Raw genomic sequence first — 27,628 nt, 5'->3', positions numbered from 1 at the left:
AGCTAGATTTTGTGCCCTGGCTGGTGAGCGAAGAATGCATTTTACATCTTTGGGGGTGGTTAGAAAACAACCACCAAAACAAAACCAAAGAATAACGTACATTAGAGAGTGTACATGGCTTGCAAAACCTAACATCTTTACATTTCCTATCAGCCCTTCCAGAAAAAGTTTGCTGACCCAAAGGTGATGGGGACTGAGAGGAAAGTCTGGGAGAACTGAGAATCTTCGCAATTTATATACCTATTTCGGGCCTGGCAAGAATGAAACTGGAAGAGTCCAGAAAATGGAATTCTCCAGGACATAAGCAGGGGGAGGCAGAGAGTGAGGCAGCTGGCTGGCAGAAGAGGCACTGTGGGAAAGTGGGGCGCTCCCTCCTGGGAGCCCTCAACATTGGGAATGGGCCTGCCCTGACTCCTCCCCTCCTTTCTCACTGCCTAGAGTCTCTCAGGGTAGGTCACTGGGTGTTCTGACGTCCAAGGGAGGCCTCGCCAGTCTTTCTGAAGGCCTCCCTGGTTGTGACTGGCCTGGGGGCAGGGAGAGAGCCCTGGGTGGAGAAAGAATTGGAGTTGGCACAAGTACCCCTTGGTAGGCAGGTCTGTGGCTGGCCTGTGTCTTTAAATCTCAGGTAATTTGGGAGGAGGGAGGGCGTGTCCGTGCAGCTTTGGCTCCTCCTGCTCACTCCCAGCAGGAGCTCCCGACAGGCCAGCCCTGCAGAGTCCTGGCTGGCTCTGCCAAGTGTAACAAACTCACAGCCCTCTCCAGACTGGCTGGGGCTGCTGGGAGACTCCCAAGGAACTCGTCAGGAAGGCAGGAGACAGGAGACGGGACCTCTACAGGGAGAGGGCGGGCCGGCCCTTGGGGGGGCTGATGTGGCCCCAAGGCTGAGTCCCGTCAGGGTCTGGCCTCGGCCTCAGGCCCCCAAGGAGCCGGCCCTACACCCCATGGGGTTGTCACTGCCCAAGGAGAAAGGGCTAATTCTCTGCCTATGGAGCAAGTTCTGCAGATGGTTCCAGAGACGGGAGTCCTGGGCCCAGAGCCGAGATGAGCAGAACCTGCTGCAGCAGAAGAGGTAAGGCCCCCTTGGTCTGCTCCCTTCCCTACCTCCCCAGGCCTGCACCTCTACCCCTCACCCCTCCCTCACCTCCTGTCTTTGTTTGGCACCTTTGGCTGGACAGATGGTGCTCCCAGGCCCGGACTGGCTCCTTGGGAGCATTCTGTCTTAAGAGCCTCAGCCTGTAGGGCTGGTGAAAGAGGATGGGGCTGAGATGGGCACAGGTGTTCACTATCTTAAGATCTAATTCGATTCTGCAAGCCTCTTGTGAATACTTCTCTAAGGGCCAGGCGTCTTGCTGGGGCTTGTAAGGATACAGCATCACAGCCCCTCCACCCAAGAGGGGACGGCAGGTGAGGACAATGCCTTCTGTATCTCCACTGCTTGCCTCTAGAACAGTCTCTCTGGCAGGAACACATAGTATACGTACGTTCGCATGGAGGAATGAGGGAACGATTGAATGAATGAAGCAGAGAGAACCGCGGACACCAGGAACCAGAAAATAAGACAAAATGTGAAAAAAGTGACCATTCCTATGTATCTGTCTCATCAGACACTGACCAAGTCCTTACTATTTGCCCAGCACTGGGGGGATATGGAGACCCACAATGCTCAAACCCAACCTTGAGGTTTATTTCTCTCTCAGTGCAGGTGGGGACTGGGGGGAAGCGGGTCAAAATAACAGATGTTCCGAGGACCTGTGCTCTTCCGCATTCAGGTGGTGGAAATCGAGACTCTAGAGTTTAAGCCCTAAGGACATTCACTGGCGGCTTCCAGCCCCTGAAAACTTCCTAAACCCATGTCCTGCTTTCTTCACCATGACAGCTTGGAGTACAGAGCAGGAGAGGAGCGGGGAATCAGAACTCGGGGCTATCCCTGCATGTGGTCTCTTCTTCAAGGTCTCTAATAGAGTTCTCTACCCAGTTGGTGGCATGCTAGAAGGAAGTCCTGCCTGTTGGGGCTTTCCCTGGGTCACGAAGGAGGCAGATGTCTGGTCATAGAGGAAAGCCTGAAGTCTTTGTGCCTTAGGGTTTTTCTCTGACCCCAAGAGTAGGAGCCTGCTTTAGCCTGACCGGGGAGGCTGCCTGGAGGCCCCTGTGTTTTCTTTTGCTGAAGGATTCTGGGTTGGGGATGGTCTCTTTCTGTGAATTATGGCTTCCCGTCTCTCCAGCCGCCCACCTCTCCCCCAGGGCCTGGGAGAGTGGGGACTGGAGCACATGTTTGGCTGATGACATCTTGGGGCAACAGAATGGCATTGTTGTTAGACAGTAGGTCGTCCTCACTGGCTTCACTCATCCTCTTCCCACTCTTAGGACCCCAGGGCCAGGGGATCCAGGCACAGAGTGCAAAAAGGCCTGGGGGATTGGAAGGGGTGGTGGAGATTCCCTGTGTGCGATATCAGGGGAGAGCAGAGTGGAGGCCCTGAGCTGAGTCTGGCTGAGAATAGGCTGCTTCCGCATGTCCTGTCTGCCCTCACTTTTCCTCAGATCATATGGGGGCTTCCTCTGCAGACTTTGGCTAGAAAGGCTTGATGTCACCCAGGAGGGATCCCCCCTCCCTGCCCTGATCTCCTTACTGGCCTGCGCACTTTCTTGGCCTTCTTCCTCCTGGATATCAGGTGTCCAGAGCAATGACTCTCCTTTGGGTGGGCACTTCCCAGAAGGATGCTGAAATTGCCTGCAAGGGGAGTTTCCTAATCTGTGCCGTCAACCAAAGAGAAGGCATGGGGGCATTGAGATAAACATGGGATGACTAAGTAAATAGGAACAATATGGACAAGTGAGGGGTGAGCTAATGGAAGAAAGGAGCACACAATGATTGAGAACCCAGTGCTGTACTAGGTACTACCACCTGCCTTATCTCCATCATCCCGGTAACAATAATGGAAGGTGGGTCCTGTTATCCCCCTATGAATGGGGCAGGCCCAGAACCCTAGAGCAAGTAAATGGTGAAGTTGAATTTGTTCCAAAGGGGACTCACAGGGAGAACTGTGGGGTGGGATTGGGTGGGATTCCATGGGGTACAGGATGGTCTAGTGAGAAAGGAAGGCTTTGAGTCTCTCCAGGATGATTGGGAATCCAAAACTCCTCTTTCTACAGTGGATGTTTCTTGGTTCTTAGCATGCAGCCCGCTCTGCTTAAATCTACATTGCTGGGATCCAAGTCGAGCTCTCAACTTTCTCCCGTGTCTTCCAGGTCATCTCCCCCTTGGGCTTGGATTTTCTCGCTTCCTGATATTTAATGCATTACACATTTATTGAACATAAGGCACTCCACCTTTCTGCAGAAAATGAATATGACACTGTTCCTGCTCTCAGGGAGTTCTCATTCCTATGACCAAAGTTTACTGAAGGCACATACAGGGCTAAAGATGGGCTTAGTAGACATCACTAGAAGGGTGTAAATGAGTGTTCTGGAAGCATAGAGTAGGAAGTGTGAGATCTGATTTCGGCTGCTGTGGGGTGTCCTGGGCAGCTTCATAGAGGCTGCTTAACCTGAACCCCACTCCCGCCCATGTGCTGGCACTTTGTCATCTAGGGAGCAATTTGGAGGGAAGGTGATGCTTGTTGGAGCTTTTTTTAGGGTTAAATACCTGTATGAAATGTGTGAATTGAGTGTCTGAAAAGTCATCCCTGGGTTTCATCCCTGGGTTTCTCTGGTATATTGTGCACGCTTGCCTTGGTAAATACTTACACACACACCTACTTGTAAATGCGCAAATAGACATGTGCACAAAAGGAGCTGTGGCACTTAGGATGGCAGCCGATTCCAAATCTCTAAACAACCACTTTGGCTTCCTCATCCCCATTGCCAGGAACATGAGCTGGAGGGAGGTGGCCCATAAGTGCCCAATGTATGCCTCCGCCCCACACATTACCGCTCTTTCCTTCATCTGTGGTCACTGCTCAGGCTTGCCCCCCAACCTCCAAGAAAAATCAGGAGGAGCCATAAAACTAGAAGAACCACATAATTTAGTGGTCAGAGCCGGGGGCTGGATTCTTGGCCAAGCATCCTGCCTTTAACTCTGTGTGATCTTCTGGCAATGATTTGGTTATGTCGCTTCAGTTTCCTTTTCTGAAGCACGGGAGAACTATTCAGCTGGTGTTAGAAGGTTGTAAAGAGCAAAAGTGATAATGAGTGAGATGCTGCAGGAATGAGAGGGGCCATGAACATCCCCCGCACAGCACTGTATCCACCCAGGAATGCAAGAAGCCACGCACTCCGAGCAACCCTGTTGTGTACCAGCCCCAGCCCTGCCCAGAGGGCACACTCACTGGTGGGAAAGGTATTTGTGGAGAGACCAGTGGGACCCATGCCTGTCTTCTCTAACTCCTCTTCCAGCCCTGATTAAAACTGAGAATCGTGACCAAGAAATGACCAGTGGGGCATGCGTCGTGGCTCTGTCTCTGACTTGCTTCCTCCATCTGTTACATGAACAGATTTGACTCAATTTCTGAGGGGCTTTCTAGCTCTAAAAATCTTATTTGAACTTTTCTCAAGAGTCTTGTGATCCTGCCTTGTTTCCCAGCACCTAAAAACCAAATTGGACCCATGCACACAGTGCACACATCTACAAGGATGGAGGAGCAGATGAGGGTGTGGGGTGGAGGAGACGGAGAGAGGAAGTCAGAAATCCTTCCCTGGTAGCCCAGAGGCAGCCCTGAGAAGGAGGTCATTGATCTGTTTGCTCAAGAAATAATGTGCTAGATTTTGTGCCAGGAACGCCTTAGTTGGGTTTTCACCAGTCTAATGTTGAACTAGACCGTTCAATTTTATTATAATTAATTGCCTAGTAAAAGAAAACATTCTAGAACCTGAAAATACCTTTCATATTGTTACAGTTTCAGATTTGCTCTATAATCTCTTTTGACTACTTCATCAGTGGGAGCTTAAAAGGCTTCATCTGTCTTTTCTTTGTTTCTCCCTTAGTTGAGTATTTAGTGATCCATAAGAAAACATTTTTATGTATAGGATATTTCTGATTCCTTTTTGAGTGAAGAATCCTCATTCTAAAACGGATTATGAATCATTGTACCTCTGAATCAGGGGTTCTCCACCTTGGACTATTGACATTTTGGACAGGATAATTCTTTGCAGTGAGGGCTATCCTGTGCAGGGTGCTTAGCCGTGTCCCTGCCTTTGACCCCCGTGTTGTGATCTAAACTCCTGTGATAAGTTGCTATTGAAAAATCCATTTGTCCCCCAAGCACAGGAATCTTTGAGTAGGTCAGCTCTGTGCACCTCCTTCAGGGACCCAAGGAGAGTCAGGTGTTTTGGGGTCAGCCTTACTCCCAAGCAGGTGAGCTAGGGCTTTCTGTGCTGTCCCCTTGTGGGCATATGAGGTTATTGCAAGTAATGGCTGGGCCGGATACCTTCAAAACCCGTCCACAGGCTGGGCCTCCCTTTTTGCTGGAGTCTGGAGTTCACAGTCAGAGGAGGCTAGTTCTCTACAAACCTTGCTGGGTTGGGTCATAAGCTGGCTCTTCACGCAGGGTGTGGTCTGGCTAGGTTGCCAGATAAAATGCAGGACACTCAGTTCAATTTAAATTTGAGATAACGAATAGGCTGCTAGTATAAGTGTATCCCCAATATTGCACGTGACATACTTATACTAAAAAAAAATTGTGCATCTAACATTCAAATCTAACTGAGCATCCTGTATTTTTATTTGGTAACTCTAGCAACTCTGGGTCTGACAGTAGCTTTTTGTTTTCCCCAGGCCACTAGAGTGTCAGAATTCACAGGGAATGGAGGTTTATGGGGGACACTTTCAGCTTCAGAGACGTGTAGGGACCAAAGGGGAATCTTTGAGCCTGCCACTGACTATACCACCACTAACATCTAGGATACAGCGAGTAGAACTCTGGACTTGGAAAAGGTGCTCTCTCGGACCCATTTCTAGATTTGCCATCAATCTTTCACACATTTGGTCAAAATGGGACACAAACGTGGAAGCATATTAGAGGAGGGCAGGGAAGAGTTAGTGGCTGGTCTCTTCCCTCGAGTACCCTTAGCATAGAGGAAGGGACACAGATACATAGCAATTACAGCACCCAGTGAAAGATGCTGAAATAAAAGTAAGGCCACAGGAGAGAGTGAAGAACTTCTGAGCATCTGTGTGTGTGTATGTGGTGCTAGCGATTGTTTTCCCCCCAGTCTAGGGTATCTAGAGAGGAGGGCTTTGTGCAAATGGTTGATGTGGTGGTGGTAATGGAGGGAATGTGGAAAACTTGTTTTGAAGCTGTGTTTGCATACCAAGTGTACTATTTTTCACTTATATGCTTGCTGAAAGTTGGCTTAGCAGGCGACTGATGAAAATAATAATAACAGTTAATTCAAACCACCTTTTGGCATTGCTGCTGATTCATTCACTCTACAGATGGTGTCAGTGAGCATCTACACCATTCTAGGTGTATTTCTAGGCATAGGCAGTGCAGAAGACACAATGAACAATTGGCGGGCTGGGGGAGTTGGATTCTAGAAGGAAAGAGCTTCATGGGCACAGACATAGGGAGAATGGTGTGCTCTGCAGTGCTGAGACAGGATGAGACCAAAATGCCAGGTCTAAGGAGTGGGTGGGACGTGCAGAGGGTGGAAAAGTAGTTGCACAAAGACCTTAAAGAGCTTCTGTGTTCCTTATCCTTAGCATTAAGGACCCATTGGACTTTTGCATTTGCCATTTAGAAAGATTATCTGAACAGCATCAAGAAGGATAGATGGGGGTAGAGTGCAGGGAAACTGGTTAAAAGAATATTTTCCTAATCTGGGCTAGAGAATGAAGACTTGAATTAATGAGGGTTAGCAGGAGCAAGGAGGTAGGGACTGAATGAAGAGAGAGCTTTCCATGCTGAACTGACAGGACCTGGTGGCAGCTGCTGTGCATGGGGGCAAGGCAGAGGAGATGAGTGAGCTGATGTCTCCTCTCTGGTTGCCCTCCCACCTCCAGCTCTGGAGTCAATTTCCTGCCACTGCCAGCACTTTAGAATGTGAGCTCCTGTCTATGTCTTTTTGTATGTCACATAATTGTCAAACTATGGATAAATAGAGTTATTTCATTTACTCCCATAGAAAGACCAAATGGCTCCAGGCCAAGAGAAAATTGAATCAAAGGGACCCATGTGTCTTAGTTGGGGTAAGTTCTAATTTTAAAAGAGATTTTTAGCACACAGTAGGAATAAGAATAAAGAGATGATCTGGGGATTGAGAGAAGATAATTTTGCCTAAAACAAGCGAGAAGTGGATAATAAGGAGAGGCTAATCTGACTCAGTGAAATAAACGGATCCATGAATCCCAAATTGGGTAAATCCAAGAAGGGTCCGAAGACAGAATGGGAACATTCAGATGCACATGAAATTCGATGAATGAATCCTCTAGATTGGGTTCTCTTTTATCTCTGCATCTGTCATTGTTGGCCATAGTTTGTGTCTTAGGGGCCAATAGCCGAAACAAAGTAGCACCTAAAGCCCTCTAGACAGCTGGTCTGAAAATGATGGAGAACATTGCTTCGCAAACTTTAATGTGAGCTGTTTGGAAACTGAGACCCCTGAGCTTGTCTCTGATTTATCGCCACCGGTTTTTGCATGCAAGGACCACTTAAGCAATGCTTCTCCAACTTTCATATGCCCAGGAATCAGCTGGAAATCTTCTTAAACTGCAGATTTGGATTCACTAGGTGGAAGGGTCCACCAGAGCATTTCTATTTCTTATAAGGGCTCATGTGCTGCTGCTGATCCAGGGGTCCACTTTAAGAAGGAAGGCTGTTGAGATGATGTGAGAAGAAAGACGAGAGGCAGAAAGGAAGAGACAGAGATAATGAATGAATGAATGAATGAATGAACACCTATGAGGAAGGAAAGCCTGGAGCCAGGCTTGTTCTTATAGTCCACTGTTCTTTTGTGTTAAGCCCTGAAGATGCTATTGTTGGGAGGGAAGCGCCAGGATCAAAGGGTTCTGCTGAGAAGGTTGAGTAGGCAGAGGATGGTGCAACAGGAGAAATCCTGCTAGCCTGTGCATATGACTCCCTCCACAAATATGAGACAGGAATTCCTTGCACCCCTCGGTCCATGCAAAACAAGGCTTATCCTGGAGGGCAATCTCAGGGCACCTGGTGAGGGTTAAACAGGACCACTCCAGGGGTAAACTGGTTAGCAGGTAAGCACATGTCTACATAGAACTCCTCCCCTCCGTACCTGAAATGCACTGATAATACATTCACACATGATATGTTCTGATCCCAGGACCCGGTTGGGGGGCCAGGGGTTGGGGGGAAGGAAACCGGTCACGGACAATCTCAAAACGCATGCTAAATGGGCAAAAAGTTGATTTGTATTTACTGACTGTAAAGAGAAAAGACATCAATGGCCCCACCTGCCTTGATTGAAGACCCTGAAGTTCCTGCTGCTGAGGCACACACATCTGTGTATAATGGAGTCAAGCCAGGGCCTCTCCCTCCACAACTAGGTATGCTCACTGTTTCCAGCTTTCCTATTCCATCCCTTCATAGGATCTGGGAGTCTCCTCTCCTTCTAGCTGCCAAAGAGAATGATGTCCAGGCCCTGAACAAGTTGCTCAAGTATGAGGATTGCAAGGTGCACCAGAGAGGTAAGAAGCAGAAACACAGCATGATCTCCTAGGTGAGCCCCACAAATGGGGCCTCCCAGGAGTGCCCAGGACCTCGTGCTGTTGGTCTCTGAATCTATCGTCTCCAATCTGCTGTCCCACAGAAGCCATATAACCCACCTCTCTGTAAATGCCAGGAGCCATGGGGGAAACAGCGCTACACATAGCAGCCCTCTATGACAACCTGGAGGCCGCCATGGTGCTGATGGAGGCTGCCCCGGAGCTGGTCTTTGAGCCCATGACATCCGAGCTCTATGAGGGTGAGGACCCACGGGTCTGGGGTGAAGAGCAGGAGTGACTGGTTGGGTATTTCAAGTCAGTCTCTGTGATGGATAATTTGGGAAAGACACAGGGGATCTGAGCCTCCTACTCTTTTTTTCTGTTCTCTGTCTCCCTTCCGTGTCAGTCCTGACTGCCCATCACTAGAATGCCTGCCCCCTGAAATGCCAGGGGCCTAGAGAAGAGGAAGAGATGGGCAGCAGCTGGATCCCCTGGGAATCCTGAACACCCGAGGGCTCCCTGTTCTCCGTTCCAGGCTACCCCTGAGGGAAAGAGACCGGGGTGCATATGGGAGGGACCCCCTGCAGGATCCTGGGGACAGACCCATGACTGACAGCTATCTCTGGGCCAGGTCAGACTGCACTGCACATCGCTGTTGTGAACCAGAACGTGAACCTGGTGCGAGCCCTGCTTGCCCGCAGGGCCAGTGTGTCTGCCAGAGCCACAGGCACTGCCTTCCGCCGTAGTCCCCACAACCTCATCTACTTTGGTGAGAGCAGGGCTGGGCTTGGAGGACGGGCAGTTGGAAAGGTGGGCAAGGCAGGGCAGGGCCAGGCAGAGGAGGATCCTGTCTTCAGCTGTATCTGTTGGGCAGCTGGGAGGAGCAACCCTTCTAGGGCTTAATCAGACTAGAGGCCAGTTTACCCCACGACCCTTCCTCTGGTTCTGCAGGAAAAGTGTCCTCAAGCCCTGAGCTGAGATGTGGGGGAAGATAAGGCTGTCACTTGGGGGAGACTGCCCACCCCATCCTGCCATCCTGCACTCTCCTACCATAGATCTCTCTGTGTCCACAGGGGAGCACCCTTTGTCCTTTGCTGCCTGTGTGAACAGTGAGGAGATCGTGCGGCTGCTCATTGAGCATGGAGCTGACATCCGGGCCCAGGACTCCCTGGGTAAGAGCTGAGATGGGGAGGGGAGCTGGGATGCTGCAGGGAGTGAGGGACAGGGTGAGGAGAGGGGCTGGGACCTTCAGGAAGACCTCAGGGTGGGGAAGGGGACATCAGGGACTTTAGGCCAGTGGCCACATGATACCCTGTGTCCTCCCCAGGAAACACAGTGTTACACATCCTCATCCTCCAGCCCAACAAAACCTTTGCCTGCCAGATGTACAACCTGCTGCTGTCCTACGACAGACATGGGGACCACCTGCAGCCCCTAGACCTCGTGCCCAATCACCAGGGTCTCACCCCTTTCAAGCTGGCTGGAGTGGAGGGTAACACTGTGGTGAGAGACAGTCCCCATCCCTGAAGAGTCTTTCTAATGACCCTCAACCTATCCTGCTGGCCCTGGGAGAAACAGAGGTGAACGCGATCCCTGATGCTTAGATCCCATTCTCAACTCAGAAATTTTTCAACCCCTCTCACTCTGGTTACCTGTTCCCTTTCTTGCCCGCTCCTTTTCCCCTGAGGCATTGGGGGTTACAGAGTCTAGATCCCATGCTGGGATTGTCTGTAATGCCCCAGCCCACCTTCCCTTTCAGCCCCCAGAGCAGGGCCCTCCAGCCTCTCGTCTCCCCTTTCCAAACTCTGGAGGGAGTCATAGGAGAGGATGAGGAACCTATGAATGTCACTGTGAATGTGGGTTCTTCTGCCCTCTAAAGGCTGTCATCAAAATGAAAAGGCAGCCACCTTCTCCAGGGGTGCTGTCCTCCTGCACATGCATCCTATCCACACTCTGTGACCATCCCCTTTGCTTACTGCTCCTGAGTCATCTTCACTTTCCCTTAGATGTTTCAGCACCTGATGCAGAAGCGGAAGCACACCCAGTGGACGTATGGACCACTGACCTCGACTCTCTATGACCTCACAGAGATCGACTCCTCAGGGGATGAGCAGTCCCTGCTGGAACTTATCATCACCACCAAGAAGCGGGAGGTATGGCTCATGACAGCAGGCTGTGACTGGGGAGGGGTGTCAGGGTCTCTGAGCCGCCTGTTCTCTTTCTGTTGCAGGCTCGCCAGATCCTGGACCAGACGCCGGTGAAGGAGCTGGTGAGCCTCAAGTGGAAGCGGTACGGGCGGCCGTACTTCTGCATGCTGGGTGCCATATATCTGCTGTACATCATCTGCTTCACCATGTGCTGCATCTACCGCCCCCTCAAGCCCAGGACCAATAACCGCACGAGCCCCCGGGACAACACCCTCTTACAGCAGAAGCTACTTCAGGTGACACCCTTGTAGGAGCAGATCAGCAGGGCAGGACTTGGCTCTCTGTCCTCAGAGACTGGTGTCCCTTTCCTCCCTCACACCATTTCTCCTCTTGCTCTAATCTCAAATATATGGGTACAAACTCCAAATGCACGCCCACAAACACACACATACGCTCTTACTCTGAGAGCAGAGTTTGAGAAGACCCAAACCTAACAGATTAAAAAGAATCTGCTAAGGCTGGTGACCCTGGGCACCATGGAAACGCAGGGCAGAGGCCTGAAAGCCCTGAGCATTTTGACTGTTCTTCTCCCCAATTAGGAAGCCTACGTGACCCCTAAGGACGATATCCGGCTGGTGGGGGAGCTGGTGACTGTCATTGGGGCTATCATCATCCTGCTGGTAGAGGTGAGGTGTGGATGGACTCTGGGTGAGGCTGTCTGCCCGAGGAATCCAGCCCAAGTTCCGGTATCTGAGTGCCTTTGTGTCTCCCTGACCTCTTCAGGTTCCAGACATCTTCAGAATGGGGGTCACTCGCTTCTTTGGACAGACCATCCTTGGGGGCCCATTCCATGTCCTCATGTGAGTTTCCTTCCTCTCACTCCCATCCCTTCCCTCAACAGGGCTCCAGTTCCACTCCTTGGATTCCTGACCTCTCAAGAAGCTTAGCTCCAGAGCCCCCTCTCTAGTGCTGTGTGTATGACCCTGGGCATTGAGTGTGGGGAGGCTGAATCTGCATGTGTGGGTACTTTCCCAGCTACATTCTTGCTGTCAGGTCCCTAGGATCATCCCAGCCCTCCCCTCATCACCCTCCTCCCTGCTCCCCCAGCATCACCTATGCCTTCATGGTGCTGGTGACCATGGTGATGCGGCTCATCAGTGCCAGCGGGGAGGTGGTACCCATGTCCTTTGCACTCGTGCTGGGCTGGTGCAACGTCATGTACTTCGCCCGAGGATTCCAGATGCTAGGCCCCTTCACCATCATGATTCAGAAGGTCAGTCCTCCCCCCAAGCTCCCTAGAGAAAGGCCCCAGAGCCACAGTCAGCAGACAGTCCCATAAAGGGCAGAACAGTAGACATTGCAGGTTCTGCAAGCCACACATGGCCTCACTGCATGTTTTTCTTCTTTTTTAACAATCCCTTTAAAAAATGTAGAAACCCTTTTCAGTTCAAAGGCCACACCAAAACAGGTCAGGTAGATCTGGTCCACAGGCCATAGATAGCCAATCCCTGTCCCAGAGGGTGGAGCTGTGAGACTTGTCGGGGTGAGACCTGTTAGAGGCTGGATGGGGCAATTGCTTGGGGAATGTGTGCAGATGTTCTCTGCCTCCTGCTCCTTCTAGATGATTTTTGGCGACCTGATGCGATTCTGCTGGCTGATGGCTGTGGTCATCCTGGGCTTTGCTTCAGGTAATCATCTCTCCAGGACCAGGGGCCATGGCAGGGAAGAGATGAGAAAATCTAGGGGGCACTGGCTCTGGCTAAACTTGGGGAGGAGGAGTAATGCAGAGATCAGAGGAGACCTATGGTATCAGAGGATGGGACGTCCTCCAGAGGTGAGAAAAATCGGGAGTGTTAGGGAGAGGTGGCTCTTAGGATCAAGATGAGGCTCGTAGAAAACTAGGGACCGTAAAAACCCAAAGTTTGGAGCACTGCAGAGCTGGTGATATTGAGATGAAGGGACCAGGATGGACATGCACGCAGAGCCCGGGGTGGGCTGGTCGTCTGCATGGTTGCCATGGTAACCCTCACCCCCTTGGGTGGAGCAGCCTTCTATATCATCTTCCAGACAGAGGACCCCGAGGAGCTAGGCCACTTCTACGACTACCCCATGGCCCTGTTCAGCACCTTCGAGCTGTTCCTTACCATCATCGATGGCCCAGCCAACTACAACGTGGACCTGCCCTTCATGTACAGCATCACCTATGCTGCCTTTGCCATCATCGCCACACTGCTCATGCTCAACCTCCTCATTGCCATGATGGGCGACACTCACTGGCGAGTGGCCCATGAGCGGGATGAGCTGTGGAGGGCCCAGGTGAGCCCCCTGGTGGCAGGGAGGGTTAGGGCAAGTCATCCCCTTCCTACCAGAACCTGCCAAGCTGAGAGGCAGGATATCTCCACCCCACTTATGTTTGGACAGTTGTGGCAAAGCTAGCAAAATCATGCAAAATGTACAGAAGCACTGATTAGCAATTCAACCAGGCAATACTGGAATCGCTGAGAAGAATGCCTCACAGTTTTCTCAACAGTTAAAAGCTCAGTGTTTTCTAGAGGAATCAACAAGAAATAAATCAAAAGAAAATTAACGGTGGCTAAAATTGCACTCAGTACATTTTGTTCCCAAATAAAAACTGGAGTATCAAGTCTTCTTGATAATACTTAAGTCTGCAAAATTTGATATGGAAAGCAGGATGTGTTAAAAAAGTAATGCCACCAAAACTTCCTATAGTAGCAGAAGCTATCTTCAGCCAGATCTTCAAGATAGGGAGAGAAGACCATGAGATGAATCAAATCCTCATTTAAAAAACACCTAGAAAATAATTTATCTAAAAAAATCATTTCAGCAAAATAATGGAAATTTGCCAAACTGGAAGGCATTTAACTATGCTGTGTAGAAAACGGAGTGGAAAAACTAAGCTGGGAAATAAGGTTCGCTCAGAAAAATATTTTCTCCAGGAATATATATTGATATTCTAAGTGGGATGTTTATATTTATAAGTGGCCTTTATGTCTGTAGGGTCAAAATATCTGGGAGCCCTTAAAAGCCCTTTCTATTTGCTTTCTCTGGTGCCTGTGCTCCTGGGAATGGGGCTTCTGCTTCCTGTCTTTCTCCTGCCTCTGGCCTGGCTGCGTCATGGATGTCGGGTCATTGGGTAAAGAATTGTTGGTCTCAAGCTCTATCAACTCTCTCTCACTGAAGGAGGTCAACAAAGGCTGCCCCACCTCCCAGATCCAGGGGTGTTGTTCATCACCCCCGGGGAAACCACAAGCTCCCAAGTTTCCTTGCCGTTGCTAGACTGTTAACCTTTGCCCCGCATCCTCTCCTGCTCTCGCTTTCTTCTCTGTCTGCAGTTCTCTTTCCTCTGACTGCGCCCAGCCTCATCTCTGACTTCCCCTTTTGTTCCCATACGCAGATCGTGGCCACCACGGTGATGCTGGAGCGGAAGCTGCCTCGCTGCCTGTGGCCTCGCTCCGGGATCTGCGGACGGGAGTACGGCCTGGGGGACCGCTGGTTCCTGCGGTGAGTGATATGTGGGGGTAGGTGTCCCCTGAGAAGCCTCATCGGCAGGGTATCCCCCTGCTCAGACAGCTTCCGGCTCCTGGGGTCCCTGTGGAAGCCTGTGTGCTCCCTAGGCTCTATGCTTGTTGATTGAGCTGGTGAGGAAGGGGTCCCGTTTGGAGCTCAGACTTCTCAAAGCATCCAGGGAGTCTGTGGCAGAGCCTGCCGCTTTCTGAGGCCTAGCTGCCAAGGAGCCAGTGACCCAGGCATCCACCATGGCTGCAGAAAAGGGAAAAGGCCAGCAATGGCGGGGATGGGGGGACCAGGGGATAACAGACAAGCATCCTTCTTGGATCTGTTCTTCAAGTCCTGGCTGTGTCTCAAGTCCTCCCGCATTCCACAGGGTGGAAGACAGGCAAGATCTCAACCGGCAGCGGATCCAACGCTACGCACAGGCCTTCCACACCCGGGGTTCTGAGGATTTGGACAAAGACTCAGTGGAAAAACTAGAGCTGGGCTGTCCCTTCAGCCCCCACCTGTCCCTTCCTACGCCCTCAGTGTCTCGAAGTACCTCCCGCAGCAGTGCCAATTGGGAAAGGCTTCGGCAAGGGACCCTGAGGAGAGACCTGCGTGGGATAATCAACAAGGGTCTGGAGGACGGGGAGAGCTGGGAATATCAGATCTGACTGCGTGCTCTCACTTCGCTTCCTGGAACTTGCTCTCATTTTCCTGGGAGCATCAAACAAAACAAAAACCAAACACCCAGAGGTCTCATCTCCCAGGCCCCAGGGGAGAAAGAGGAGTAGCATGAATGCCAAGGAATGTACATCGAGAATCACTGCTCCAGGCCTGCATTACTCCTTCAGCTCTGGGGCAGACGAAGCCCAGCCCAAGCATGGGGCTGGCAGGGCGTGAGGAGCTCTCCTGCGGCCTGCTCATCACCCCTTCCGACAGGAGCACTGCATGTCAGAGCACTTTAAAAACAGGCCAGCCTGCTCGGGCGCTCGGTCTCCACCCCAGGGTCATAAGTGGGGAGAGAGCCCTTCCCAGGGCACCCAGGCAGGTGCAGGGAAGTGCAGAGCTTGTGGAAAGCGTGTGAGTGAGGGAGACAGGAACGGCTCTGGGGGTGGGAAGTGGGGCTAGGTCTTGCCAACTCCATCTTCAATAAAGTCGTTTTCGGATCCCTGCCCAGCTGCCCTTCTGCATCTCTGCAGTGCCATCTGCCGGCCCCACCCTTCTGCTCCTACGTTGAGGCCTCCCTCACCCTTCCTTGCAGACTGAGGCCTCACCACACCGAACTTGCAAATTCCCTTCTTTCCCTTTAATGAGGAGGGGGCTGGTGGAGAGGCGGAGGACCAGGGAGTGCAGCCATCGGGAGGGTTGGGTTTGGTGTGGGGCATCTCTCACAGAGGCTGTTGGAGCCCGGCTCATGTCCCACATGTCCCTTCTCGGACCAGTGTCCAGGGCTGAGTCACGGGTATCGTCATTCTCAGACCTCCACTGAGCCCTGCTGCCTCAGGTGTTGCTGAAGGAGCTGGATGTGGTGCAGCAGCTTCTTCTGGTGGCCAGCCAGGGTGATGCCCAGGGCAGGCAGGTCTCTGGTGGGGAGGGAGGGGATCAAATCTGGGCCAGCTTCTCCGAGATCCCCAATACGACCCCCAGCCAGGGGCCCGGAGCATTCGCCCCCACCCCACCACTCCCTGCTTACTCTAGGCTGAGCTGAGCCACATCACTGAAGGTACAGAGGCCAAACTTGGAGAAGTTGTCCTGGTAGCACTCCAGTCCAATGGCTGAAAGCCAGGCCTGGGGTGAGTCCAGACAAGGAAAGTCCAGGGCCACAGGGGTCAGAAGGGCCTGCGAAGGCCTAAGAGAGGAGGGGCAAGCAGGGTCAAGGTCTCCTCTTCATCTTAGCCCCTCTCCTCAGTTTTCTTTAGGTTTGCATCTACCCTCCCTGGCTTTCCCAGGCTCTAGCCCCAAGCTCCAGACCTTTCCCCTGGGTCCCCGCAAGCCTGCAGGGTATCTGGCTTGCGGATCATCTTGTCAAATGCAGCCACCAGCTGGTCAAAATGAGGCCGCCGGGCATGGTCCTTCTGCCAAGTGTCCAACATAAGTAGATGTAATCCAGGAGGACAGCCTGGAGGCGGGGGCAGCCGGAACTCCTGCTCTATTGCATTTAGTACCTGGGGGTCAGAGGAAGACTATGACAATGGGAAGTTTTGTTAGTAGAGGGGAGTACTTTGTTGGGTAAGAGGGTGGGCTGGAATCTGATGGAGCATGAGGTTGGAGTGGAGAAGGAACTCAAAGATATGGCAATCCAAGAGCCATGAGATCTTAGAATACAAACGGAGTAGAGAATGGAGGTCCTAGAATGTTCCAACCTGGGAGGGATCGGGGTGGGAAATCAGCAGTGTCTAGGTCAGTGCTCACCTCCTGCTCACTCATGTCCCAGTAAGGCCGTTCTCCATAACTCATCACTTCCCACATGAGTATCCCAAAGCTCCAGACATCACTGGATGTTGTATGCTTTCCATGTGCAATGACCTCTGGGGCTGCCCAGCGAAGCAAACAACTTGGGCCCTGAGGGGTAAAGTCAAAAGCAAATAGTAATAATCATAGTAATAGTCACGTTTATTGAGCAACTACTATGTGCTCAGATATGCCAAGGGTTTTACATCAAGCATCTCATTTAATCCTCATAACAACCCTCTAAGGTGGATGATATCATCTCCATTTCACAGAAGCAGGAGCAATAGTCACGTTTATGGAGCAACTACTATGTGCTCAGATATGTTAAGGGTTTTACATCAAGCATCTCATTCAATCCTCATAACAACCCTCCAAGGTGGATGATATTATCTCCATTTCACAGAAGCAGAAGGTGAAGCTTAGAGAAAGTGAACTTGTCCAAGGTCACAGAGCTGGAGAGCAGAGTGTTAAGAATTTGTACCCAGCTGTGCTGACTCTGGAGTCTGTGTAATCTCCACAACGGGGGAAGGGCAGGAGGTAGTTCTAGATTGTTGCAGGTCTCCTCCCCTCCCTCATCCCCTTTGTCTTGGTCCCTGAAATCCCTCAAACCCCGTCGCCTAGGCTTTCATCTCCCCATCACACAGGAGAGCCTCACTCCTTTCAGGGACTATGACACCCCGGCTGAGGTACCTACCCCAGATTCCAGCTCACCCCCGACCCCAGCACCTGCTGGGGCATGCCACAAGGCCCCAGGCTGTGTCCCCAAGGCTGTGCTCTCACCTGAGGACTGTGGCCAAGACGGGCCACCTTGCACACCAAGTGGCTATTCACCAGCACGCTGTGGGCAGACAGCGAGCGATGGACGAAGGCAAAGCTGGACAGGTACTGCATGGCAGCAGCCACTCCCCGCTGCATGGCCACCAGCTGCAGGCTGCTGAACTGGCCCTCCCGCTGCTGAGGGGAAGGGGCAGGGGGCAGAGGTCAGTGATCGGAGACAGGGGGAGACCTCAACATACTGCACAGCAGACAACAGCATGAGAGGGGGAGGGTGTGGAATCAGAAAATGGCTGGGAAGGAAGGACGGAGACCATGGAAGGTGGGGTGGTAAGAAGCAAAGATACAGGACCTCGTCTCCTGGAAGCTTTCCTGGACCCAAGGACCCTCCTCCTTCACCCAGGCTGGACTGACCCTGAGGAAGCTGTCCAGGGGGCCAAGCTCCATGAACTCCGTCAGCACCATGAGGGGTCGGCTCTTGGTGACCACGCCCTCCAGCCGCAGGATGTTGGGGTGCTGGAACTGACCCAGCACTGCGGCCCGGCCCAGGAAGGTCATCTGCAGGCTTTCGGCGCCCCCGGCCCACAGGGCCTGGATGGCCACAGTCTGCTCCCTCCGTCCCCGTGGCTGCAGGCGGCCCCGGCGCACTTCTCCAAAAGAGCCTGGGAAAATAGGTGTAGGTTGGGGTGGGGATCAAGGCTCACAGCGTCCTGCTGTCACAGCGTCACAGAGTCTGGCCAGCGGAGGCCACAAGGGAGCCCCGTCGCTCTGATCCCTGCCTTGGCCCTGCTGTACCTGTCCCAATGACCTCCTCAATCTTGATATAAGCAGGATCGACTTCCCGGGCAAGTTCTCGGATGGCCTGACAGGGGTCCTCGTAGGTGGAGGGGTCGATGTAATACTTCACCCCGAGTCCTGGAGGGGTGTGGAGTATGTTATGAGCATGTTGTGAAAGGCAGGGCTGCCCGCGCACCCCAGACATGCCCACTTACCTCCAGAAGGTTGTGCCAAGGAGCTCCCCCAATCTTGGGGGGATCCAGCCTTGCCTGCCATGTGCCCCACCCATGTGTTCCCCAGCCCCACCCATTTCCTCTCCTCATCCCCACCTGGGCTGCTGTATTGCTGCAGCTGCTCCGTGTAGCCAGTCCCACGCCGCTTCCTGAGGAACAAAACGGTGGCTGGGGATTACGCTCCCATTTCCACCCCCTTGCTGCCCCCTTGTCACCCTCCAGACTGCTCTTTAGTCGGTCTGTGGAGGGGGGACGCCAGCCTGGCCCTCCTGCCCATCTCCACGTGGGGCCCAGGGCAGGGGCTGGCTGACGGGAGGAGCACCAGTGTGAGGTTTCTGCAGGGGGCTCCAGACTTGGCAGGACTTGAGGTTTGGCTGTGGAGTTAATGGTGCTGGGCAGAGTTGGGCAGGGGTGGGGACTCACCGCTGGAAGACGACCGCCAGCACGGTGATGGCTGCCAGCAGGAGGAAGGCCAAAGCCCCCAGGATGGAGCCGATCACCAAGGAGAGTCTTTCCGGAAGCTGGGAAGACAGCTCCCCTGGGGGACCAGCCGACAGGGTCACAGGTGGGCCAGTTCTCTCACAGGTGCTTGTTCATGTGCCCAGGCACCCACACACACCACAGGCACACACAACATGCACGCGCATGCCCCAAACCTCCCACATCCATGCACAGGGACACACAACACACACACACACCCACAGCCCTCCCACATCCACACACAGGGACACACAACACACACACACATCCCCACAGCCCTCCACATCCACACACAGGGACACACAACACACACACACGCCCACAGCCCTCCCACATCCACACACAGGGACACACAACACACACACACATCCCCACAGCCCTCCACATCCACACACACAGACACACAACACACACACACACGCCCACAGCCCTCCCACATCCACACCCAGGGACACACAACACACACACACATCCCCACAGCCCTCCCATATCCACACTCAACATGCATACATACCCCTACAATTCCCCACCTCCCCGAGTAGCCCCTAGGTCAGCTGCTGAGCAAAAGGCACTCTTCTTTCCCACAGAACTTCTGGTTGGGAAGCACGGGGCCAGGGTTCAAGGCTGGACAGTCCCTGGGCCTCTCCTCACTACCCACTTGGGCCTTCACCTGCCCATCTGGCCCTTGACCCCCGCTCACCTTGAGGAAGTGTCTGGAAATAGACTTTGCCCCCGTAGGGGCCGTGGCCGGCAGCAGTCCGGGCCCGCACCTGGAAACCATAGATGTGGCCAGGGCTCAGCTGTGTCACGGTGGCAGTGTTGGTCTCGCTGGTCAGGGTGAAGGAGTGGGATTCGTCTTCTGCCTGGGGGTAACAGCCACTCACTCCCTGCCTGGCCCCCTCTTGCCCCTGCTTCTGCCCCTAAGGCCCCCAGCCACCCTCCCTGGTTGACAGGGCTCTCAGACACATGCCCAGTGCTGCACGCTTCTGGGCACCTCTCCTTGCCCATTCAGCCTCTGGCCCCTACTGTGGGGACTGTGAGCTCCTGCCAGCCCTGTTGCGGACCCCTCATTCCTCCTGTGCACCTGGTCACCTCTGGGCCCCACTGTGAGGCCTATGAGTTCCTACCAGCCCTACTGCGGAACCCCCACTCCTCCTGCGCACCTGGTCATAGTAGCGGAGCTGATAGTCCAGGATGTTCCCATTGGTCTGGTCAGGCTGCGGCCAGGACACCGTGATGCTGTTGGATGCCCGGCTCACCTGGTGCACCACAGGGACAGCAGAGGGCACTAGAGTGCAAAAGGAAAATTATTATGGGGATAGGAGTCCCTGGGAGCAGGATCAGCCTTGAGGGGAGGGCGGCAGGGGTGGACCAGGCTGGAGATCAGGAGTAGGGAAGGGGGCTCAAAGGAGCGGAGGCAGGGGATCCTGAAGGCCAAGGAAAAGAGCTCACCTTCATGGCTGGTGCTGACATTGATGGCTGCAGCCTGAGGAGGGTCAGGGCTGAGCTCAGACACCCCATTGACAGCCTGCACCTCTAAGATGTAGGGTACGTGTGCCCGGAGTCCCCCCACTAACACTCGGCTCTCAGTCAGGCCTCTCTGGCGAGGGTCGAAGTGGACCTCATCCCTGCAGCGGCGACAAGTGCCCCCACCACCGCTGGCAGGTTCCTGGCGGCCTTCACACTCCTTGCACACGACATTGAAGAGCAGGTCCCCTCGACCCCCCAGCTCCCGAGGCAGGCGCCAGTGTAGCATGAGTGCTGAGCCTTGCACCTCAAACCAAAGCTCCTGGGGAGCCGATGGAGGACCTGGGGGGCCGGAGGATATGGCAGTCCAAGGGCCAAGAGGGCAGGAGTGGGGGTGATTGAGGAAGGAAGGAGCCAGGGAAGGGTGGGTGGCCCAGAGGGAAGGAGACAGAAGAGCATGGGGTGGGGGTAGCCCAGAGAGGCAGGATGTGGGCCCAGGGAAGGATGGGTCAGGGAGAGAAGGGGGTGGGGACAGGGAGGGGAGGAAGCCAAGAAAATAGGGGAAAAACAAGTCACTTCAAATGCAAAGAGCCCCCCGTGTTGCCTGCTCCCCCCACTTCTGGCCCCTCTCCCAGTCTCTTTCCCATTGCAGGGCTGGGTGAGGAACTCACCAGTGCAGGGGGCCTCTGGTGGGTCGGAACTGGCCCGGTAGAAGCCCTCCAGGCAGGGGCAAACGGGGGCTGCTGGGTTGGCAGCGTGACTGCGGGCAGGGCATGGTGAGCAGGGAGCATTCCCAGCAGAAGCCTTATAGAGCCCCCGTGGGCAGGCTGAGGAGGCAGAGAGGAGAGTGGGGGCGTCACACTCGCTCTGTCCACCCACCCTGAGCTCCCAACACACAGCAGGCAGGTATCCTCGCAGCCTTCTCTTCCCCAGAGCTGGTTCTCCTTTTCTTCCAAGACTGAACCCCACCCTCTCTTCCCTCAGGCAGAGATTTCTTCTGCCAGTTGCTGGGACAGAATTGCATTTCCATGGATGGAGAAAGTGAGGTGCAGTGGGGGTTACAGACAGGCCCAGTGCCAGATGTGGGTGTTCCCGGCTTATTGCATAAGCTCCCTCTGCGGAGGCCTGCTGCTGCAGTCATTCTCCCTAGCTGCCATCCACTGCCTTCCTCTACCTGCGTCCCTGTCACCTGGCCCAGCGAGGCAGGGACCCTCCCAACAGAAGGGCGAATGGGAACCAAAGGACTCTATTCCATAGTAACCCTGGAGCTGGAGCTAAACTCCTTTTGGTCTCCATCGCTTCTCAGGCCTGAAGACTTAGCAGAAGGCAATTGCTGTGAAAGGCTCCAGAAGATTCCAGAAATTTCAGATGAGTGGGTGATAGTAAGTTTGAGTGCTTTAAGAAATAAAATTAGGGAAAATCGGGGTCCTTTCCTAAGATGGCTTATTCCTGACCTTTTGCAGATAAAATGAATTTTGGGGTGTTCAGAAGAGGAGCCCAAAGGCTGGGGGTGGGTGGCAGGTGTCGGGCAAGTGCAAGACGAGTGGGCTCTCACCTTGGCAGGCCTTGTCTCCTCGTGCTGGCTGGTATCCAGGCTGGCAGCGGCAGCCCCCGACAGCTACCATCCACTTGCCCTCCCCGTTGCAGTGCAGCCTGGGGGGGCTGCCTCCTGCCTGGCCCCCTACTCCGTCCTCCTCTGGCTCTGCATGAGCCACACAGGTGCCCACAGCTGCCACCAGGGAGGCCCCCCCAGCCCCACTGGCCTGCGTCTCTGGAAAGGAAGCAAAGGATCGGAGCACGGCAGGGCAGGTGTAGGAGAAGAGCCTGACAGCGACCAGGGCCAGGCAGGCCCCCGTGTCCTGGAAGGCCACGTAGAAGCCGCGTTGGGTGAGAGGCCCAAAGCTCCGCTCTTTGACGTTCAGTTGCAGTCCAGCCCGCTGCCCAGCCCCGTGGGGTCCCACAGCCCACGCTGCAGAGGAAGAAGAGGAGGAGGAGGAGGAGGAGGAGGGAAAGCTCTCGTCTGCTGCAATTGTGTCCACCTTGGTCCAGCGTTTGAGGTGCCAGGAGGAAACGCTGTCAGGGCTGTCGGGCTCCTCAGCCTGACGGTAGTAAAGGGTGAAGGTCTCCCGGCAGGTGCCGCCGCTCACACCCAGGCTGGAGCATGCCCGCACAGAGAAGTGGAGTCGAATGTGCGCCCTCTGGGCCCCGCGCCGCTCCACAAAGTGTGTCTGCAACCAATTGTCCTGCCCGGTGCCTGGAGGGGCCCCTGCCACATGACATGCCTCAAAGGTCCGAGTCAGGCGTCGCTGGTCGTCCAGAACACTCACCTCGTCCCACTGCAGGAAGGGCCAGGAGAAGCTTTAGGGGCTCCAGGCTTAAGCAAGGCGAGGTAGAGGTTATAGGGAAGGGGACATATCTCTTCCACTGAGACTTAAAATTAATGACAAGCAAAGCAGATAGAGGATACCTTGAAATCTTGGTGCTCTAGAGGGAGGGATCCTTTTCCCATAATCCTCACCCAGGGTTTCCTTCATGAATTCCACTCTCCAGGGAACAGGGAGGGGCAGGGCCAAGGGATTCAGGTTCAGAATTAGAGTGGCACTCACCCCCCCTGGTGGGTAGGTGAGCCAGCCAATCTCAGATGTCTCTCCGGTGGTGTCCAGCAATACCTCTGCCCAGAAATAAGAGGGGCACACAGTGGCCAAGCCTCCAGCCAGCACTGCCAGCCCCTACTCTATTCCTACCGGGAACAAAAGAATGCCCCACCCGGGCCCATGTCTTTGCCAGCAGGAGCACAGCTGTCCGTCAGGGTCCTTTCTCTGACAAATCTGATGTGGGTCTTCATTATCCTCACCATGCCTTTCCCTTTATTGATGTCTTCACTCTTATCTACCTTTTCTAAATCTTTCCCACTTCCCCCTTGCACTGGGTCTCTATGGCAGGTCTGGGTTCTCCCATCTCCCCTCCCTCTTACCTTCCAGAGCCAGAACTGAAGACACCAGGAGCAGCACCCATAGGCTACACACCATGCCCGCCACTCTGTTCCCTAACTGGGCAGCCCCTTCAGTAGCCATGGGACATCTTCAGGGTGTCCACCATCGCCCCAGCCACCACCCTGCTCCTGGGTGGGGCTGCAGCTTTTGCAAGACTCAGGGTGTACAGCTAAGCTTGCTTCCTGAGGAGACACACAAGACCAGAAGAGGCAGATGGGAAGAAAGTGTTTCTTCATATACAGCCCAAGCTCCAAAAGCTGACCCCGTGTCTGTGTCTCCTCCTACAGCTCTCCAATCGCCCCAGCACCCACCATGGGACAGAAGCCAGGTTGCATACTGCCTCTCCTGAGCCGGTGCACATTTGACCATCTTGGAGTGTTCATGCCTACTCCCTGTGTGACCCTGTCTCTGTGTTCATTTCTCACAGCTCTCCTTCCTAGAAGTGGGGCAGAGGGTGTTTCTGGGTCAATCTTACCCTTTTTTTTTTTTTCTGCAAGGGGTTATTCCAGTTCTTTCTCTTCATTTACTCTCCTCCCTTCCTCCAACAGCCACCCTGTATTGGAAGTTAGAAGATTTTCATTAAAGGCAGCTGGTTAAGAAGCTGCTGCATCCTACGGACACACGAATTGAATCCTCACCACACCGCCCCACCCCCGATGGACCTGGATGCTCTAGAAATTTCAGAGGGGCAGTGAAGCAGTGAAGCAGGAGGGACACAGGAAGATGGCTGTGGGGTATGATGGGAGGGAAGGGACCAGAATAAATACAGAAAGAACACAGGCATGAAGATTCAGTCTGATAAATGAGACAGTGCAGGGAGGGGGCAGAGCTATGGAGGTCTGGCATACACTTTGTGAACAAAGATCCTCGTGCCCCAAGGGGTGCATGTTTTCCTAGAGCTTACAGAAGAATAACCCTATGGCTTTAACATATGAAAAGATGCTTCTTGTTTGCTCACATTGAAAGGAAACCAGGTTAAAACTACAGCAACAGGCCATTTGTTATAGAAGGAATATTTGTGCCCCCCCTCCACTCATATGTTGAAATCCTAACTCCCAAGATGATGGTATTAGAAGATGGGGCCTTTGGGAGGAAATTTTAGGTCATGAGGGTGGAGCCCTCACTAATCATGAGATTAGTGCCCAGATGAAAGAGACCCCAAAGGGCTTTCTCACCCTTTTTCTGCCATTCGAGGACACAACAAAGAAGAGGGCAGTCTGAAACCTAGAAGAGAGGCTTCGCCAGGAACTGACCATGCCGGCACCCTGATCTTGGACTTCCCAGCATCCAGACTGTGAGAAAGATATTTCTATTGTGTATAAGCTACTAGGTCTATTGCACTTTGTTATGGCAGCCACAGTTGCCTAAGACACCATTTTTACCATGTTGGACAAGATATGGGAAATAGGTTCTCTTGTACATACTCTGCTTGAATCCAAATTGGAATATTCTCTTGGGAGGACAATTGGGTAATATCTTTCCAGCAACTACATTGTAAGAATGTGTCCTTCAGGTACTGTATACTTGTATGGGTTTGCACAGATGTTTGAACAAAGACATTAATTGCAAATTGTTTATAAGAGAAAAGGCTGTAAACTAACTGTCCATCAATTGGAAGACAGTAAAATTATAGTACATCCTTAGAAAGAAATACGGGCAACTGTTTATGCACTGATATAAAAAGCATTTCCAAGTGAAAGTGGGACAATGGAGAACAGTGTAAAGTAAGCTCCCCTTTGTTAAGAAGGATATATACACATACATATGTATGGAAGGATATCTATGGAAGAGCATCCAAAACCTGTGAAAAAGGCAAAGGAAGTGGACTGAGACCCAGTGCAAGGGAGACTTAACTTTCATTGTATTCTCATTAATTGTATCCATTTAAATTTTTGCATTCTTAAACTCTTGCATGTGTATTCTTTCAACTAAATCATTAATTAAAATTTTCTTTAAAACTATAGGATAATAACTGTTTAGTAAAGTTAATCAAAACAGTGTTCATATCCTCATAATGGCTTCTCAGAACTATGTAGTAAGCTACCTCTTATATAAAACCTTCCTGTGCCTTCAGAAGGCACACCACTAAGCTCACGAGCAAATGAACAGAAGGAATAGCTACCTCCAGCGTCACAATGAAGACAAACAGGCTTGGCACCTCCTTTGCTTGTTGATCTAGAGATTGGCGGTTCTCTATCTCTCCTCGTGTCTGAGTCTCAGAAGTCTGTGAATTAAGTGGACTATAATCCCTTTATTTCTGTGAAGAAAAAAAAGAGATATGTTGCCCAGATTGCTCAAAAGACATAGAACTGAGAGGAAAACAAACAAAAAAAGCCAATTAGAAGAGAAGTTGTGATTTGTTTTTCCTGGATATATATGGCCTTGGGATTGTTGAAAGCTATCATAAAACAAAAATCAAACTATGAAACTTTAATTGCGACAAATATGAAAATCATAATTTGATTCCTACTAATTTTTTTCTGGCACTGCGGGCTGTGCTGTCCATGAAGTTATCATGGAAAGACACCATTTCTACATACGCGTGGGCTGATGTAGAGTGGGCACCTGCCAACTAGCCCCTGAAACTCACCTTTTGTACATCTTTAACCCTATCTGTGAAATAGAGAGTTCAATTTACAGCCTATGGAGACAAGTAAGGAGCATTTCCATATGGCAAATTGCTCTTAAGTAATGTTCTTTGCAAAAATGTCTGAAATGCTACTAGGATCCTTCACAGATGAAATAAATGCTTTGGAGAGGAACGGGGAGATCATGAAGTAAAAAGCAGGCATAGCTATTCAATTCTGTAACCTTGGCACCGTCACCAGTGGCTGTTTAATAAATATCCTAAAGTAATTCATGTTGTAAGTGCACCCCCCCAAACTCTCAATGGCTTAATTTGGAGACGTGCTTGACACACTGAAGCAAACCAGAGTCACGGAGTCCTTAGAAATACTGTTATCAGGGAAAGAAAATGCCAGCAGCAGGTTTTTAAACAATGAAGTCTATTTTACCATTTGCCTAGAAGTTATTCTTTAAAATAGTCTCTTTCTTTCACTCAGAACATGGATGGATTCTGTAATCTGTACAAAGAAGAAACAGTAAGCCCTGTGTCTTCTCAAGCTTACAACTAGGCAAATAATCATGAAGAAGGAACAATAAATATTTTGGAAATATTTCAATGAATTATTTTGAAAGACAGCCAAGCAAGATAGAAAAGATGCGCTGCAGATAGTATCAGCTGTCCAATATGGAACACTCTGGAAGATGAATAGCAAGATATTTGCTTTGATGACCCGAACTACAAGGAACACAGTCACTTGTGGTTGCAATAGGGCGTGCTTGCATAGCCTTAGCATGCCTCGTAATGACAACACGAAGCTGGCCTCCCTCCAGAAGATCCAGAAAAGAGCAAAAGCAATTATGAAACATGGATGTTAAGGCCACTCAGCTTCTGCCATCAAGAAACAGCATAAAGAAAAGAAGAAAATAGAGACACTGCCTGTGGATGACCACTTCAGCAATTTTTTGAAATTTTACTAAGAACAAAGATATTCATTAAAAAGAAATGGTTGAGGATCTTAAAGTACCCAGAAGGATACTTCTAATGTTTGATGAGGACCTCTTTTAGATTCAGATCCAGATGATTGAAGGTTATAAATACATTTTTTCAGAAAAAAAAAATTGTTGCTGAGTCAGACTAGGAAGTTAGGTGAGTTCTTACTTATCAAACAAGCCAAATAAATTCAAGACTTTTAATTTTAATATATAAAAAGAATATGGGTGTACCCCTGTTGCAGGAATCCAAATAAAGAAAAAGGAAGCTTTATTAAGATATGGAATAAATTGCTGTCAGCAAATTCATACCACTGCAGATTCTTTTGAAGCCAATTTCAAAGGCAGAAACATAAGTGACAAGAACACGGCTGCTCCACATGCCTGGAATGCTAAGTAAGCAGGACTCAGAACTTGATTTTTCAAAGGTGTCTTCAATGGTTGTGGGCATGGAGCATCTTCTGCATTTGGTCCAGGAGACCATCCCAGGGACAGGCCAGTACATTTCTCCTGCCACAGAGATGGGAAGCAGCCTCTGCAAAGCCAGACCCCTTGCTCTTCTCT

The 27,628-nt window shown here is 51.9% G+C and overlaps 2 protein-coding genes across 10 annotated transcripts; one reads left to right on the top strand and one right to left on the bottom strand.

The window, feature by feature from the left end:
* The first annotated feature begins 518 nt into the window (after window positions 1–518).
* LOC100990398 (transient receptor potential cation channel subfamily V member 6) lies at window positions 519–15,509 on the top strand. Of its 4 annotated transcripts, XM_003820559.5 has the most exons (15): window positions 519–1,069; window positions 8,556–8,653; window positions 8,809–8,931; window positions 9,303–9,440; window positions 9,745–9,843; window positions 9,999–10,174; window positions 10,678–10,824; window positions 10,902–11,114; window positions 11,418–11,504; window positions 11,602–11,678; window positions 11,926–12,091; window positions 12,440–12,506; window positions 12,866–13,134; window positions 14,234–14,340; window positions 14,723–15,509. In XM_003820559.5, the coding sequence occupies exons 1-15, from the start codon at window positions 942–944 to the stop codon at window positions 15,003–15,005; spliced, it is 2,178 nt and encodes a 725-aa protein (XP_003820607.3). In that variant the 5' UTR covers window positions 519–941; the 3' UTR covers window positions 15,006–15,509. The 4 variants fall into 4 exon arrangements, with proteins under 4 accessions (XP_003820607.3, XP_034821016.2, XP_034821015.2 ...); XM_034965125.3 differs by lacking the exon at window positions 14,723–15,509 and having other exon boundaries at window positions 819–1,069; window positions 12,886–13,134; window positions 14,234–14,341; XM_034965124.3 differs by lacking the exons at window positions 14,234–14,340; window positions 14,723–15,509 and having other exon boundaries at window positions 819–1,069; window positions 12,886–13,237.
* Window positions 15,510–15,618: 109 nt separating this feature from the next.
* Window positions 15,619–25,766, bottom strand: EPHB6 (EPH receptor B6). Of its 6 annotated transcripts, none has more exons than XM_014345845.4 (20): window positions 25,632–25,766; window positions 25,272–25,310; window positions 24,685–24,801; window positions 23,985–24,062; window positions 23,491–23,691; window positions 23,123–23,187; window positions 22,072–22,852; window positions 21,188–21,343; window positions 20,502–20,858; window positions 20,213–20,337; window positions 19,750–19,912; window positions 18,993–19,107; window positions 18,666–18,718; window positions 18,355–18,474; window positions 17,974–18,221; window positions 17,566–17,739; window positions 16,747–16,896; window positions 16,306–16,499; window positions 16,028–16,183; window positions 15,619–15,917 (listed from the first exon to the last, which is right to left on the bottom strand). In XM_014345845.4, the coding sequence occupies exons 5-20, from the start codon at window positions 23,588–23,590 to the stop codon at window positions 15,809–15,811; spliced, it is 3,066 nt and encodes a 1,021-aa protein (XP_014201331.2). In that variant the 5' UTR covers window positions 23,591–23,691; window positions 23,985–24,062; window positions 24,685–24,801; window positions 25,272–25,310; window positions 25,632–25,766; the 3' UTR covers window positions 15,619–15,808. The 6 variants fall into 6 exon arrangements, with proteins under 6 accessions (XP_014201331.2, XP_014201332.2, XP_063462468.1 ...); XM_014345846.4 differs by having other exon boundaries at window positions 17,566–17,736; XM_063606398.1 differs by having other exon boundaries at window positions 19,750–19,819.
* Between the last annotated feature and the right edge of the window lie 1,862 nt (window positions 25,767–27,628).

The sequence above is a fragment of the Pan paniscus genome, chromosome 6, assembly GCF_029289425.2.
Source record: "Pan paniscus chromosome 6, NHGRI_mPanPan1-v2.0_pri, whole genome shotgun sequence".
NCBI lineage: Eukaryota > Metazoa > Chordata > Mammalia > Primates > Hominidae > Pan > Pan paniscus.
The sequence above is the reverse complement of the archived record's forward strand: the minus strand, read 5'-3'. Positions and strand labels throughout refer to the sequence as shown.

What these genes read in the sequence shown, in the direction of transcription:
- EPHB6 (XM_014345845.4), bottom strand. Translation starts at nt 23,590, where the DNA reads ATGGCTACTGAAGGGGCTGCCCAGTTAGGGAACAGAGTGGCGGGCATG. An exon ending in TTCAGTTCTGGCTCTGGAAG is followed by an intron (nt 23,188 to 23,490) that starts GTAAGAGGGAGG and finishes ATTTCTGGGCAG; the next exon opens with AGGTATTGCTGGACACCACC. An exon ending in TCACCTACCCACCAGGGGGG is followed by an intron (nt 22,853 to 23,122) that starts GTGAGTGCCACT and finishes CCCTTCCTGCAG; the next exon opens with TGGGACGAGGTGAGTGTTCT.
- LOC100990398 (XM_003820559.5), top strand. Translation starts at nt 942, where the DNA reads ATGGGGTTGTCACTGCCCAAGGAGAAAGGGCTAATTCTCTGCCTATGG. An exon ending in AACCTGCTGCAGCAGAAGAG is followed by an intron (nt 1,070 to 8,555) that starts GTAAGGCCCCCT and finishes ATCCCTTCATAG; the next exon opens with GATCTGGGAGTCTCCTCTCC. An exon ending in TCACCATCATGATTCAGAAG is followed by an intron (nt 12,092 to 12,439) that starts GTCAGTCCTCCC and finishes TGCTCCTTCTAG; the next exon opens with ATGATTTTTGGCGACCTGAT.